The sequence below is a fragment of the Callospermophilus lateralis genome, chromosome 5 (assembly GCF_048772815.1).
Source record: "Callospermophilus lateralis isolate mCalLat2 chromosome 5, mCalLat2.hap1, whole genome shotgun sequence".
Classification (NCBI taxonomy): Eukaryota; Metazoa; Chordata; class Mammalia; order Rodentia; family Sciuridae; genus Callospermophilus; species Callospermophilus lateralis.
This window is the reverse complement of record NC_135309.1, coordinates 75,222,877-75,239,473: the sequence shown is the minus strand read 5'-3', so window position 1 is coordinate 75,239,473 and position 16,597 is coordinate 75,222,877. Positions and strand designations below refer to the sequence as shown.

Below are 16,597 nucleotides of genomic sequence, written 5' to 3'. Positions count from 1 at the left end.
CATGAATATTGTGGGATATATTGGGTATTACCCGGCTAGCAAAAAATATATAATACTTCTTTATGTTCTCTTGGAAACTATTTCCAAAATAAGATTTTTAAGTGAAAAATATTTATAAAACAACATGTATTATAATATGCTGCTATTTAAAATGTACATGTCATGCATACATACCTTTGTATCATTATAGTATATTTGTGGAAATATGCACAAGAAAATGATAGTAGTCATTGCTTTGGGAAAGAACCACATAAAAAGAGATAGACCACATACTTTTTGTACCTATTGAGTGTTATCCCAGTAACATTCTTATTGGGCATTTATATTTATAATGATCCAAGTATGCAGTATCTCAATGTAGATTACTATTGAAGACACCATTGATAGGGTTATTCAGGAATTGCATAAATTCATCTTCAAATTTGAAACCAAGAAGTTTCTCTACCTCCAAATAATTTCTTCTATTACAGAGACAATATATTTCTTATTATTTTGGCTGTTAAGAAGCTGAAACTACATTGTGTCCAAGGGAGTAGCTTCCTCTATTCTAGCAAATTTGTTTTCTAGCAAAATTGCTACTTTTCTAAACTTTTTTAGTGTACTTTTTATTCCTGTATTAATTTTGAATTTTGTTATCTGTACTTTTTACTCTCATCATATCCTTAGACTGTAAATAAATCAGAAGAAAGCCTTTGGAATGTAAGTATACTAGTAAAGATGAGTACCAACTTACTTAGGGGGAAAGTAGAAACTTTTTAGTATTCAAATTTTAATGATTACAATACTCTTTAAGACTGCCTTCAAGAATCCAAATAAGTAATTTTTTCATTGTTAATATTTTAATTAGAGAACTTTACAATAACAGCTGGTAAAGATTACTCTTTGCAGTCTATATTAGCATTATGTAAACTTACCTTTCTTTAAAAAATAGATCATTACTCCTTGCTGATCTTGACAAAGAAGAAAAAGAAAAAGACTGGTATTATGCTCAACTTCAGAATCTCACTAAAAGAATAGATAGCCTTCCTTTAACTGAAAATGTAAGTAACGTGGCAGTACAACTTATTTTAGACTTTAATAACTTGATCTTTAGAAGTACCTAGGTAATCTATTACAAATTCAGGATAACTGAAATTATAATAACTTGTAGAATGTAATATGTTTTATCAACTTTAAACCTGAATATATCGGAAGTAATAAATTTTTATTTATAAAGATAATTAAATTTAATCATGTTCCAACAAGTATTTATTTCAAGCCCTGAGCTGAGAAAATCTTTAACTCCTGAAGGACTCAGGATTCCACTTGGCAACTGTTTTTTTAATTCTGTATATTGAATTTCCAAACATACTCTCTAGAAATGTTTGTTAACACCTGCCAATTTTTTGGTACCATATTGTAGAAATCATGCCAGATAGTTTTTAGAACAAAAATAGCTTTGAAGATTTTTTCTGTTATTAATTTTTTATTTCTATATGACATTTGAAGATTATTTGAATCCTATTACTGGTATAAATGACAATAGCTATAGGCATAGATCTTAATATTTTTGCAAGTTCTCCAGTTTATTTTGCAAATATAGCTATGTTAAAAAAAAAATCCTGTTAGCCGCCTATTCATCCTACCTCTCTGTTAACTGTTTTATTCATGGAATGGCACATATTTTAAGAAATCTTCTGAAGTATATTACTAATCTCAAAAGACTATATTTTAACTGTTGTCCATAAATACTTTATATAATTTTTAAAAGAAAAAAATGGACTAATTAAAATATAACTGGCTTTCATAGCTTAGCTTTTCCATGTTACATTATCATTTTTAAGAACATGATAGGCAAAAATGTAAAAGTAGAAATAAGGAAAAACTTTTTTAGGATGTGTAGTTATTAGCAAGACTTCCTGAGTGGAGGTTGAGGGGTAAGAGCTAAAACTAGAGGCTTAAATGTTCACTTTCTTAGAAAAGTCATTCAGGGATCCCTCTTTCTGACAAATGCCCTTGAAATCTTCCTGGGAATCAAGTACACAAGTAGCAAAAGACAGTTACTGGAGAATTGTTACCAGATAAGGATTAGGAATTAGAAAGGTTTCATGGGATTTTTTTTAATGGACAAAAAAAACCCACATAGTTTTGCTATTATCTTTGGTAATAAGAATACAAAACCCAGTGTATTTGAGACATGCAGTCAGATTTAGGAAAGGGCTTAGATATATATATGAAACTCAAGAGCAACTGGTTACTATCTGAAATAAAGATCACCTGTCTAATTATTCCCTATTTATTAAATAATCATCTTTAATAGAATATCCAAGACATTATTATGGACCAACATAACACATTTAAACTTGCTTGTGTTTTATAACTATTTTTTTTAATTACCCAAGTTTTTCTTTCATATTGGGGTACGAAACTAATGAAAATTTTCATGTGAAAATACTTACGTACTTTTCAAAGTATTAGACATTTCTTAAAACAACTTCAAACACATTGCAACATATTGTGTCATGTTCTGTATATATTTATTTGCATGGGGTGGTTGAAAAGTGAAAGACAAATGAATGAAATGACAACTGGCTCAGTGGGAATAAGAAATAACATACAGGCTATTTCATCTATATTGTAACCATAATTTGTGTCTGCCTATAGAACTACATTCTGCATGTAAATGTGTTGGATATGTTGCAAGGCAAGAGGGTGAGAACTTCTCTTAAAATGCAATTTGGAGTTCTTAGGCAGGAATACTATTCTGAATCAGACATATGGCATGTGCAGTTTTCTATAAGTACATAGAACATGAAAAATCCATAGCATTTCTTCATTCCCTTTGGTGGCCCATTATAACTATTACCTGTTATTTTATCTAATCATATTCTACCTTTTTCTTTGCATCTCTTTATATGCCTGGCAATTATCATAGTATCTGAAATTTTAATTAAAGGGTTAGTAGATTTTTGAATGAGTTAATACCCACTTTGATAATTTTTCAACTTTGCTTCACTTTTAGATACTTACCAAAGTTTGTGTTGACTTTGTCTCATTTATTTATGACCATCTATGTTATATTACATGTAGGGTTTTTCTTACCTCATTTTCTTCATTTTACAAAAGGAAAAGTTCTATTTTGTCTATGTGTATAGTGGTAATCCTTACCTTAAATTGAGATCCAAACTTAAGAGCAATGAACCTGTTTCTTGATTTTTTTTTTCATGTTAATATGCTAGTTTACAGTAATTAAAAGTAGTGCCTTTTCAGAGGAGAGAATCATAGGGGAACTAAAGTTAGGTTCACCCAACTGAACCAGTTACATATTTTAAATGAAACAATACAAATTAATTGTATTGTACTCAAAGCCATTTGTGAATTCAAGGCGGTGCTTTAACTACATATCACCTCAGGGACCCAGATTGAGTCTAGTACCTATCATCAAGTTTTAGGACTCCTTGGAATAAAAAATAATTTTCCATGTACAAGGATTTACATTTATTTTATTGGTACTTATATGCTTTTGATTTATAAGTTGAAAATGCTAGATATTGATATTTTTATATTATTTGTGGTTTTAGTTTTCCTTACAAACAGATATGACCAGAAGGCAATTATTTTATTGGTACTTATATGCTTTTGATTTATAAGTTGAAAATGCTAGATATTGATATTTTTATATTATTTGTGGTTTTAGTTTTCCTTACAAACAGATATGACCAGAAGGCAATTGGAATATGAAGCAAGGCAAATTAGAGTTGCAATGGAAGAACAACTGGGTACTTGCCAGGATATGGAAAAACGAGCACAGGTAACTTATTTTTAAACTACTACAATTCTGTTAATATTGATTAAATTTTGTTTTTAGAGATATTTATGGGGCCAGGTATATATAGTTCATTGATAGTTCCCTTACCTAGCATATGGAAAGCCTTGGATCTGATCTCCAGCATCATAAAAAAAAAAAAGAGGGGGAAGAGAAATAAATTTATAAGTCTTATCTTTTTTGGGGGGGCACTATTTTAAGACAACAATTTATCATGGCTGCTGGTTAATTTAAATACTATTCACATAATTCTGTCTACCATATTTCATTTTCCCCAGTATCATTCTGTTCTGCTTTATAAGGAAGAGAAAAAGATTCTGATTATCTAGAATCTGATAGCTACCTTCAGCTCTCATTTGAGATTTTTTTCTTCTTATTATCTAAGTATGACATCCAGAATATGTCATTGCTCTTCAAGTTTTGCACTTAAAAATAAAGAAAATACTCATTCAAGGATAGTAAGAAGGAAACATAAAGAAAACATTATAGGAGATGAGTTGGATAGAGAACATTCCCATATTTCTACCCTTAACTGATTTCAAGAAAGCATATTAAGCATTTTCACATACTATTCAGTATAGCTTTCTGTATTCATACAAACACAACTGACTAATGTTTTTAAACTCTATAGAGAGGTTTTCTTGACTGCCTTTTCTGTTCCATAATAAGCTTGGGAATATTTTTATTAGGACATTTTTTATTTCCCAAAACATAGGGTTTATGTTATGTGGTAATTTCCTAAACATAAAGTGTATTCTGTTTTTGTTAGATGTAATTATAAACTAATATAGACTTCAGATTATCCTTAACACTAGTACTATCATGCATTTTGTAGTCCATGCCTGTTAGTTTCACAACTAGTTGGGGGTGTAAATTGTGTGTGTGTGCGCGCACATACTGACACATGCGTATATATGTGTTATAATGTTAGTTTTTTTCTTACCCCCTTTTTTGCTTCTTTCATTCAGATAGATTGACTTAAGTATCAAAAGTAAAACTTTAAACTTTTTAGTTAAAAATATACATAATTATGTTTCTGAAACTGAGTGGGAATGAATTTCTTTTTAACTTTTTTGTTTTAGTTATAGACGGACATAATATCTTTTTTAATTAAATTATTTATTCTAATATGTAATACATGATGGCAGAATACAATTCATTTCATATTACACATATAGAACACAATTTTTCAAGTCACTAATTGTACACAAAGTATTTTCACACCATTGTGTCTTCATAGATGTACTTAGGGTAGTAATGTCTAATTCATCCCACCTTCATTTCTACCCCCTTATCCCCTCCTTCCCCTCCCTCCCCTTTGCTCTATCTAAAGTTCCTCCATTCTTCCCATGCTCCCCCCCACCATCGCCATTATGAGTCATCATCCTCATATCAAAGAAAACATTTGGCCTTTGGTATGGGGGATTAGCTTACTTCACTTAGCATTATATTCTTCAGCTCCATCCATTTACCTGCAAACGTCATGATTTTATTCTCTTTTATTACTGAGAAATATTCTATTGTGTATATGTACCAGTTTCTTTATCCATTCATCTACTGAAGGGCATCTAGGTAGGTTGGTTTCACAGTTTACCTGTTGTGAATTGTGCTGCTATAAACATTGATGTGGCTGTGTCCCTGTAGTATGCTGATTTTAAGTCCTTTGAGTATAACCCGAGGAGTGGGATAACTGGGTCAAATGGTGGTTCCATTCCAAATTTTCCAAGGAATCTCCATACTGCTTTCCATTTTGGTTGCACCAATTTGCAGTCCCACCAGCAATGTATGAGTGTGCCTTCCCCCCCCCACACTCATCCTTGCTAACACTTATTGTTGTTTTTTTAATAGCTGCCATTCTGACTGGAATGATATGAAATCTTAGTGTAGTTTTGATTTGCATTTCTCTAATTCCTAGAAATGTTGAACATTTTTTCATATGTTAGTTGATTGATTTTATATCTTCTTCTGAAAAGTGTCTTTAGTTCCTTGGCCCATTTATTGATTGGATTATTTGTAGGGTTTTTTGGTGTCAAGATTTTTGAGTTCTTTATATACCCTAGAAATTAATGCTTTATCTGACATGCAGGTAGTATAAATTTGTTCCCAATTAGTAGGCTCTCTATTCACCTCACTAATTGTTTCTTTTGCTGAGAAGAAACTTTTTAGTTTGAATCCATCCTTTTTATTGATTCTTGGTTTTAATTCTTGCACTATAGGAATCTTATTAACGAAGTTGGGGCCTACTCCGACGTGATGGAGATTTGAGCCTACTTTTTCTTCCATTAGGCACAGGGTCTCTGGTTTAATTCCTAGATCCTTGATCCACTTTAAATTGAATTTTGTGCATGGTGTGAGAGAGAGGTTTAATTTCATTTTGTTACATGTGGATTTCCAGTTTTCCCAGCACCATTTGATGAAGAGGCTGTCTTTTCTCCAATATACGGTTTCGGTGCCTTTGTCTAATATAAGATAACTGTAGTTATATGGGTTAGTCTTTGTGTCCTCTATTCTGTACTATTAGTCTCCAGGTCTATTTTGGTGCCAATTTATCTTTATTTATTTTTTTTTTTAAATGTGGTGCCTCACACATGCTAGGCAAATGTTTCTTAAATAAGACATGAAACTCATTATAAAAATAAAAGACTGATAAAGTTTACTCTATTAAAATTAAGACACAACATAAAATAAACAAATAAATAAAGGTATTGTGTCCATCTACAACTAAAAATATTAAAAAGAAAATGCAATCATGTCAGTTGTACAAAAAAAAATGGGTGAATTGGATATCATGTTAAGTGAAATAAGACAGAAAGTCAAGTATTGCATGTTTTCTCTCATGTGGAATCCAGGGGAAAAACAAAACATAATATGAAAGTAGAAAGATTATAGAGGGCTGGGGATGTTGCTCAGTGATAGAGTGCTTGCCTAGCACGTACAAATAATAATAATTTTTTTTTGTCCTTTCTAGTCCTTGAGGCTTTTTATTTTTTCCATTTGTTGTGCAAGGTCCAGAGTTCAAATTTTAGCACCACACAAAAAAAGAAAAGAAAGATTTTAGAGAAGAGGGAAGTGGGTGGGGGAGGGGGGAAAGGATGACTGAGGGTGAGGGAGTAGGTTATGATTTAAGTATGTTATGTGCATGTACAATTATGCCACAATAACATTCATTATTCTATATAATTAAAATGTACTAGTAAATATGGTATCAGAGAGGAATTTAGATATAATTTCCTGTTTTCATCCTCTGTTAAAATTTTTGATCTAGGACTTTATTGATGGAGAAGAGTTGATTACTTATAGAAAGGAGAGAAACAATCAAATTTAGAATCGTTTGGTAGTTTCTAAAAACAGAAGATATTCAATATCTGGTTTTAGAAGTATTCACTCATCTGTACAGTACCTTTACAATGCTTACCAAAAGTACAGGCATTTCTTCTTCAGTCTGTTTTCATGGTATGCACTAGTCATGATAAAATTTGTTAATTAGAGGATGTTATTTAATAAGTTTACTACTTGCAGAATCATGACAGAGAATCAGCACAGTTATATTAAAAAGGAAGGAAGGAAGGAAAATAGATGGGTGTTTGGAGCAGGGGATTGGGTAACTAGCATAGCTACTTGGAGTTTTTCTGTTCTTTGTATATCATAACATTGGATAATTGCTGCAATAGCATTTTTAAATTTATCTATTAGAGATATATGCTCAGAAATGTTTCATTGATGGGGCAAGTAACCAAAAAGTATGGAAACTATTTAGCTTCTAATATTGTTTTTCCTTATTGAAACTTTTATCCAGGCATGGTGGTGCATGTCTATAATCCCAGCTCCCCAGGAGGCTGAGTCAGGAGGATTTCAAATTCAAGGCCCAACCTGATAACTTAGCATAACCTGTCTCAAAATAAAGGGGCTGGGGATGTTGCTCATTGTTTGCCTGGTATGTGTGAGGCCCTGGGTTCCATCTCCAGAATCCTACCAAAAAAGAAAAGGTTACTTTTATAACACAGATTTTAATACTTCAGTATTAAGATGTTAGCTATCATATTATTGCAGAAAATGAATGGTACAAAATTATCAGTATTTATTTTTAAAACCTATGTATTGTTTCTATTGTAATGTAGATTTTTAAAAATAACTTGAATTTGCAAGGTCATTATATTTAAGTAATTTGGTTTTTCTCACTTCTACTAGTACTCATAAAAATTAAAAGAAGCTGAGTACAGTGGTACACATCAGTAAATCCAACTACTCAGGAGGCCAAGATAGGAAGATTACAAGTTTGAGGGCAACCTAGCACCTTAGCACCTTTTCAGAATAAAAAAATGAAAAGAGATGAAGCTCAGTAGTAGAATACCACTGGGTTAAATCCCCAGTACCCCAGATACATAAATGAATGAATGGATGAATAAAACAAAACCAAGGGGGAGAGGGTATAGCTTAGTGGTAGAACACTTTCCCTGTCACAATTGAGGCCTAGGTTTGATCCTCAGCACTGAAGAAAATAATAAGAATAATAAAACAAAATTTAAAAAAAAAAAAAACTTTTTCCCACATTATTTCAGTTCCATGTAGTTCAATATGTAGTTACTGCTTTGTGGTCAGTGGGTAGTCTCATCATGGTAGGTAGCAAAGTTATGCCATCTTTGTGGTCCTTTTATTATTTATTTTTTTAACAACACCTTTGTTTTATTTATTTATTTTTATGTGGTGCTGAGGATTGAACCCAGGGCCTTGCACACCCTAGATGAGCACTCTACTACTGAGCCACAACCCCAACCCTGTGTGGTCCTTTTATTGGAAATAAAAATAATGTTTAGCTGTGGTAGGTATTTTGGAAGTCTGAAAAATACTACTGACATGGAACAGAGGTAACTTTAGGAGTGTTAGTTCTATTATTTTACCCCAATGTTTATGAAAATAAATCAGATATTATTTTCCTTTGTAGATATACTATGCTTTATATACATCCATTATATAATATTAATGCCTAGATTAATATAAATGATTAAATCCAGGTGTAATTTTCTTTCTTGAAATTTTTTGAAAATAACCTTTTTGGGGGAGAATGGTGTTTTAAATTAAATAAGAAGAGCCTTGAATAAGCTTAGCATGTTTTCTACCTCTAAGCTCCACTCCCATTCAACACCAAGTTGCACAACACATAAACCATGCAATTTGATATGTGATTTGTATTTATACAGTTTTACTAAACAAATCTGTAGATCTGTTGCATAAATTTCAGTGTATTAAAAAAACTGAATTAACCGAATTTGTCATTAATGTGAATATATATACATTTCTAACTGCTTGCATAAAAATGGTTTGACATAATCCTGATCTGTTCATTGATAGCCACAGCAATACTGTTTGCACTAATGTTTTTTAATAAAATCATGTTTAATTTGGTCTCATTTTAGCGAAGAATAGCTAGAATTCAGCAAATAGAAAAGGACATACTGCGTATACGACAGCTTTTACAGTCCCAAGCAACAGAAGCAGAGGTTAGTAAATTGTCTTTTTTGTTTGCATATTAAAAAATAGGTAGGTTTTCTAAGAAAATATGTGTAATTAATGTGGTATCATTGAAATATGGATATTCTTCTAAAGAATTGACATTTTTTTTATGAAATTTAATTATCAAAAACAAGCCTTTGACTATTTTGATTTCTTTATAACGTTTAGGCACTTAAGATTTATAGAAACATCAATATAGATATTTTACATCAGCTGTCAATTTACATAAAATCAGATAATTAACTTAGTTATTATCATCCTGTAAGTAAACTTTTTCCTTATTTGTAATCCATAGTATAAACTGATTTTATATATTTACCTGTGTTTACTCCACAAACCCCATTAAACTGATGGTCAAAGGATAAAATGAAAGACACAAAGACCAGGGGAGGTGATGACAATAAACTTTGGGGAGCTGGAAAACAAACAAATTGTAACCATGTTGTGGAGAAGTGACCCCCTAAGTTAAGTGTTAAGAAAAGCCACGAAGCAACCCAGTGTATACTGTGAAGTCTAATAGGTTCTAAAACTGGCTACACTAGTTATCCCTTGGATGTAAGGGTTTAAAAAAGAGCTAAAAGCAGGATGATTGGTTGAAAATCTTTTAGGAAGTAATTGTAGCCTCCAGTACTTTACAACCCTGCAGAGCTGAGTGACTGCTCTTTTCCAGTTCTAACAAAAGATGAGTGATCCCCTGCCCCAAAGAATGACAATCTTTGGGTGAGGATAAGCTTAGAGTAACTGAAATTGGGGATACCATATTTAAAAAATTGAGTTAAGTGAAAATTTACTTACTTAATGCTGGAATTCCCACTTATATCCAGGTTTGTCATCTCTAGACAAGTTTCTGGAAAGAACTTCTTTAAAAAACATCACTAACTCAAGAAAAGAGAGTTAAAGTTACCTAATGTTGGAAAATTCACTAAACAAAATAGTTCAGCTTAACAGCATTATAAGGTCACTGTACTTTATAGACTCTGTTCTGTAGGCATAGAGCTTCATTTAACTTTTTTATAACTCACTCACTCTTAAACATGGGTGGACACTAATGACCACAAGACATTTTAAGAAAGTTTCTAATAACAAAGATTATGAAAATAGATAATTTCAGGCTGGGATTGTGGCTCAGCAGTAGAGCGCTTGCCTGGCACAGGCGGGACCCGGGTTCAATCCTCAGCACCACATAAAAATAAAGGCATTGTGTTGTGTCCATCTATAATAAATATTTTAAAAAAATAAAAAGAAAATAGATAATTTCTTCTTATAGGAAGAAGAAAACTTAAAAAATAAAACTAACATTAAAGGCTGGGGTTGTGGCTCAATGGTAGAGTGCTTGCCTAGCATGTGTGAGGCACTGGATTTGATTCTCAGCACTGCATAAAGTAAAGGTCCATTGACAACTAAAAGAAAAAGAAAATTTTTTAAAAAACTAACATGAGTATTAAAAAAAAAATAAAACAAGAAAAGGACATTTAGCAAGAACAAAACATTTAGAGAATAAAAAAGAAGTTTGTGGGAGTTAAAATTTTGATAGCAAAGATGGGCACAGTGGCACATCTCTGTGATCCCAGCAAATCAGAAGACTAAGTCAGGAGAATCACAAGTTTAAGGCCAGACTCAGTAATTCAATGAGAACCTCAGCAACTTAGTGAGACCCTGTCTCAAAATACAAAATAAAAAAGGCTCAGTAAGGATGTAGCTCATTGCTAACGCAACCCCTGGTGTGTGTGTGTGTGTGTGTGTGTGTGTGTGTGTGTATGATAGCAGATACAAAAAATTTAATAGCAAGTTTAAAAGATAACTTTGTCTCTGGACACAGTGGTGTATGCCTGTAATCCCAGTGACTCAGGAGGCTGAGGCAGGAGAACAACAAGTTTGAGACTAGCCTTAGCTGCTTAACAAGGCCCTAAGCAAATTAGCCAGACCCTGTCTAAAACACAAACAACAAAAAAAAAAAAAAAAAAAATTTAGAAAGTGGAACAAAAAGACAATGAGGTAGAAAACAGAAAAAATAAAAGCAGAATCATTCTAAGAGGATTCAATATCTAAATAAGAGGAGTTCCACAAAGAATTGGAGAAAACTAGGAAGATCTGAGAAAATAAATTAAAATTTCCCAAAATCAAGGGCCATAGTTTTTCAAATGAAACAGTCTCTCCAAAATCTGACAACCAAAGATGAAAATAATCTTATACTAATACACATTGTGATGAAATTTCAGATAATGGGATAAAGGAAATTTCAGATAATGGGAAAGCTTTTTCCTAAAACTTAGATGAATGGAAAACAGATTTCTCATAAAAAAAATGAGAATATAAATGCCTTTGATTTATAGTCAGCTAACACTGGGAAAGAGGGTAGCAGTTTTTTAAAACTTTTGAAAGAACATTATTTTCAGCAATTTTGATACTAGTTCTTTTAATATCACTATGTCCTACAATTGAATTTGATGCAAATTTACCTGGGATTAGAATTAGTAAAAATGGCAGAGATATCTTATTAAAATAATAGAATAGAAATGTTCTAAAATAAGATTATGGTGATGCTTAATAAATTTTACCGATAATCATTTAGTTGTATTATGTGAGTGTGTATTTTTTGCTTTGTAATACCTCAACAAAAATTGTTTCAAAGATTGTTTTTCACCCCTTTAACCTAGGGCAGAAAAACTTAGGAAAGTTTTACAACTATGAAAATGAGGAGTTAAGATTATTCTTTCATGAGAATCAGCAACAGCCTCTTTCGTCTCCTCTGTCAGTGGTGATTTTGGACACTGATTCAAAAGTGTAGTGCGGGCCTAAAGCCCAAGGTCAAAGGGAAAATCAAGGAAAATAATTAAGGAAAGAGAAGGAAGAAAGAAAATGCAAGCTCTAAGTTTTAAATATTATATTAGGCTGTGAAGTGAGACTGCCTGGATGGTAATTCCAGCTCTGACTCTACCATTTACTAAGTATCTAACTGAAAGCGGGTTGTTTACGTTCTCTATGCCTCAGTTTCTTTATTTGTAAAATGGAGATAATAATAGTACTACATAGAGTTGGTATGAAGATTAATAATAGTAGTACATAGAGTTGGTATGATATGCAATAGTTGACTAGTGCATAGTATACATTAGGTTTTTTTTTTAAGATTATTGTTGTATTCATCATCACAACGTAATCACTTTTTGTTGTTTTTTCCTACCTCTCTGGTCTTTATAGCTCATTAGTCATAGGCATTCTTTAAGGCTTATTCCTTTTTTCTCTGTATCTTCCCTGTCTAAGGCAATCTTATTTATGTGCTTAGAGCTTCAGTTATCATCAGATTTACCTGTTACTATACTTGTTGAGTTTCTGTTGCTGCTTTCTTTTTGTAAAGTACCATCATCTCTCACCTACTTAAATTAATTCATTAGCCTCCTAACTACTTTGTTTCCTACCTACTTACACCACTTAAAATTTGATTTAAAAAATCAGTTTATGTGTCCATTAATATATTAATGAGGTAGCCTCAGTATAACTTAGAAAAATTAAGAGTCCCTTCTTACCATTCTCAAATTCAACAAAAATCGGTGTTTTTATTATTTTTTGTTTTTGCCATTTTTTTTTGTTGTTGTTGTTGTTGTTGTTATTCTACTTTGTTTCTTGTTTTTGGTGTTTCAACCACACTGATTCTTTAATGCACTAGAACAAGCCACATTTCCTCCTTCTTCCAATCCTTTGTGTATGATCATATTTGATTAGAATGCTTATTCTCTACTCCTTCACCTTTTCCGATTAACTATTTATTCTTCACTTCTCCATTCAAACAGCACTCCCTGAAACAACTCTTCCCCAAACCCTCAGCCCATGTCACATTCCTTTGTCATACCACCTTGTCAAAGTTTTAACTTTATTATTTTCATTATTTGAGTATGTCTGAATAGTCTATAAGCTTCAAGAGAGTAATGTCTAATTTTGTTAGCACTGTATTCTGGAACACATAGTATAAGTAACTGACCATAGAAGATAGTCAGTAATTATATTTTCTTTAAATATATGACACCTTTACTCATTAGGGTCACATTTTTGTGGTCTCAGTGGTCTTTGATTCATTTTGTCTCGAGGTTAACTTTGTGTATTTCTACTCTTGTAATTTTGATGAAATTTATAGAGTGATTTTTCAGATAGTACTGTTTTTCTCCTGCTGTTGCTTACATATAACTAATACTAGTTCATCAATGGAAATGTTACTTATAAATTAGTTTCTAAGTCACATTTTTAAATGATGTAGGAAAACTTAAGGTTAAAAACGCCTGTGGAAGCCATTTTATAATATCCACTATTATGTCAGATTTTTAAAGAATAATTTTTATTTTAGAGTATCATTTTCCCAGAGCAAGCACTAGGCACTTCTCTAGAAGATGATGGGACATTGTTTTTTTTCTTTGACTCTGCAGTGGTGTTTTTATAAAGTGACTGCTTTATACTAGATATAATCTTTTTTGAAATGACTGCTCTTACTGAATATAATCTGTCATTTTTATTTCATGTAACAGATGGTGGTTGCATTAGCAAGGTTTTCTGTTTTATTCATTCATTATCAAAATCTAAGAACTTGTCAGTTTCATATAACTTTGCCAGAAAATATGTATAAATATGCCTACACAAAAGGTATTTGTAAGAAAATATGTATAAATAGGCCTGCATAAAAGGTGATAGTTTAATTGTTGTATTTATAGCTCTGTAAAATGCCAGAATCATGTGACCTTGCAGAAAAGACAGTTATTTTCTAGTTGGGTTATATTCCTGATAGTGATGTGAGCACAGCTGGTGAAGGATGGTGTTTCTGTGAATCTCAGAAAATCCTTTGTCTTGTGCAGTTCTAATGCTCAAGGGACACATTTCACTTTCCTCCTACCGAGGTAGCCTACTGCTAGCCATGCTGGAGGTTATGAAGTGTAATGTGCAGTATCCATACCTTTGTCAAGCTATATAATTAATGCATTCAGAACTTTAAAACAAAAAAGAAGCTGTGGACTGAGAAAGCATACACCATTTTTGTATGTAATGATGTTAACTCCATGTTAACAGAGATCATCTCAGAACAAGCATGAAGCTGGCTCACATGAAGCTGAGCGGCAGAATGAAGGTCAAGGAGTGGCAGAAATCAACATGGCAACTTCTGGTGGTGGTCAGGTAAATAAATTATTCTATTAAATTTTTAAATGAAATATTTGAATATTCAAAAAGAAGTATAAACTGGTATGGTTTTCAAAATGATCTACAAATCTTATCTATTTCCTTAGAAAGAATATCTCCAGAAGCATTTAGTATCAAATGCTGTCATTTTCCTTATTACATTTAACAATAATTCTATCAATTTGTAAGTATACTTCTATAGCTCTAGGTCATGTTTCATTGTTAGTCTTAAATGATTGGTGTGAGTAGAGTTTTTTTGAAAGACTTTGTTTATATATGTGATTTAACCTCTTTATTGCTTGTATTGGATAGATTTGTTCCTTCTTGAGGGCATTCTGTGCAAAGACATTTTAATGTGGGTTTTTTAAATTATCCTAAGAACTTTGTTAGAGTCCTTATTTTCTGTTATACTTCAAGATTATATAAATGTAGAAATTTAAATCTTATTGAAAAAAAAAAGATTTTGATACTCAGAAAACTAAAGATAGCCATATCATGTTTAACTATCACCATAGTATTTTTAGCATCAATAGAAATTGCCATGAATTTCTATTTGAATTTTATTGGAATGCAGTCTAATATTAACAAAATGTTTCATTGGGATATTCTGTATTCCCCAAATTTTCTTCAGTGAATACATTTACAATGTAAACAAGTGATTTTTTTAAAAAAAATAGGACTTTAATTTTATTAAGTTGGCCTTAAGGTAATTTTCCTGTCAATATTAAAAATTACTTGAATTTTTCTAGGTTACTTATTTTTAATATATTTAGTTGTAGATGGACACAGTACCTTTATTTTGTTTATTTAGTTTTTTGTTTGTTTGTTTAATGTGGTTCTGGGGATCAAACCCAGTGCGTCACGTGTGCTAGGCAAACACTCTACCATTGAGCCACAACCCCAGCCCTTTAGGTTACTTTTAATAGTACTGTTCATGAAAAAAAAGAAAATGCTTCTTTTAGTTCATTAAAATTTAAAGCCTAAAATACCTCATAATTAAGTTTTTAAATTTACCGAGTCAAAACAGAGATATCCATTCATTGTTCCTAGTTAGCAGTATACAGGAAAATTTTTAAGTAGTAAATTATGACAAAAAGCAAATTTTTTTTGGTTTTAATTTAAAGACAGGGTCTCATTAAATTGTTTAGGGCCTCACTAAGTTGCTGAGGCTGGTTTTGAACTCACAATCCTCCTGCCTCAGCCTCCAGAGTCACTGGGATTACAGGCATGTGCCACCGCACCCAGTTAAAAGCAAATTCATATATATATTAGTTGTAGATGTTGTAGATGCACACAATACCTTTATTGTATTTATTTATTTTTATGTGGTGCTGAGAGGATCGAATCCAGTGCCTCACATGTGGTAGGCAAGCGCTCTACCACTGAGCTACCACCCCAGCTCAAAAGCAATTATTTTTAAATAGCACGTTTGCATTATTTCTCTGTTATTTAGGTAACTGTTGGAAAGTTTATGTTTCTACACATAGATAAAAGGAAGAAAAGTTCAGTCTTACCAACAGGAAAAAAAAGTGATTTGCTTAGAATTAGACCTATTCTTAGTCTTAGATCATATTCCAATTTTTGTATATTTTGAAAACCTTTATATATCCAGCAGAGTATATTATGAGATCTATATGACACTACATCAAAATCATTCTAAGATTAGAATTAATGTCATGGATTAAAACTATTAAAATTTGTAAAAGGTTAGATGAAAATGTGGGTAGAATTTTCATAATCATGAGGTGGTTAGCAAAACCGTATTGGAAGGAACAATAGGTTTTATGTAAAATGTGACACTTCAGGATGCAGAAAATCATAACAAAATTGTAAGGCAACAAAAGCCAAGATCACATTATTTGCAAACATTTATGACAAGCAAAAAATTAAAATTCAAAATACATAGAGTATTTACCAGTCATCTATTTAAAAATGAGTCTTTAAAAATGGGCAAAGAGGGCTGCAGTTGTGGCTTCACATGTGTGAAGCACTGGGTTCGATTCTTAGCACTACATATAAATAAATGAATAAAATAAACGTCCATCAACAACAACAAAAAAAAATGGGCAAAGAACATGAACAGTAAATAAGCAGGGAAAATTAAAATGATAAACATGTGTAAAG

General features: G+C 31.9%; 1 protein-coding gene across 8 annotated transcripts in view; it reads left to right on the top strand.

The window, feature by feature from the left end:
- Positions 1–16,597, top strand: part of Apc (APC regulator of Wnt signaling pathway) — a 121,568-nt gene that overhangs the window by 69,899 nt on the left and 35,072 nt on the right. For 5 of the 8 annotated variants that reach the window (XM_076856921.2, XM_076856920.2, XM_076856917.2 and 2 more), the window contains exons 5-8: positions 932–1,040; positions 3,677–3,790; positions 9,220–9,303; positions 14,366–14,470. In XM_076856921.2, coding sequence (XP_076713036.2) covers positions 932–1,040; positions 3,677–3,790; positions 9,220–9,303; positions 14,366–14,470 — 412 coding nt within the window. The remainder of the gene's footprint in view (positions 1–931; positions 1,041–3,676; positions 3,791–9,219; positions 9,304–14,365; positions 14,471–16,597) is intronic. The other 3 variants (XM_076856922.2, XM_076856919.2, XM_076856918.2) reach the window with 1 other exon arrangement.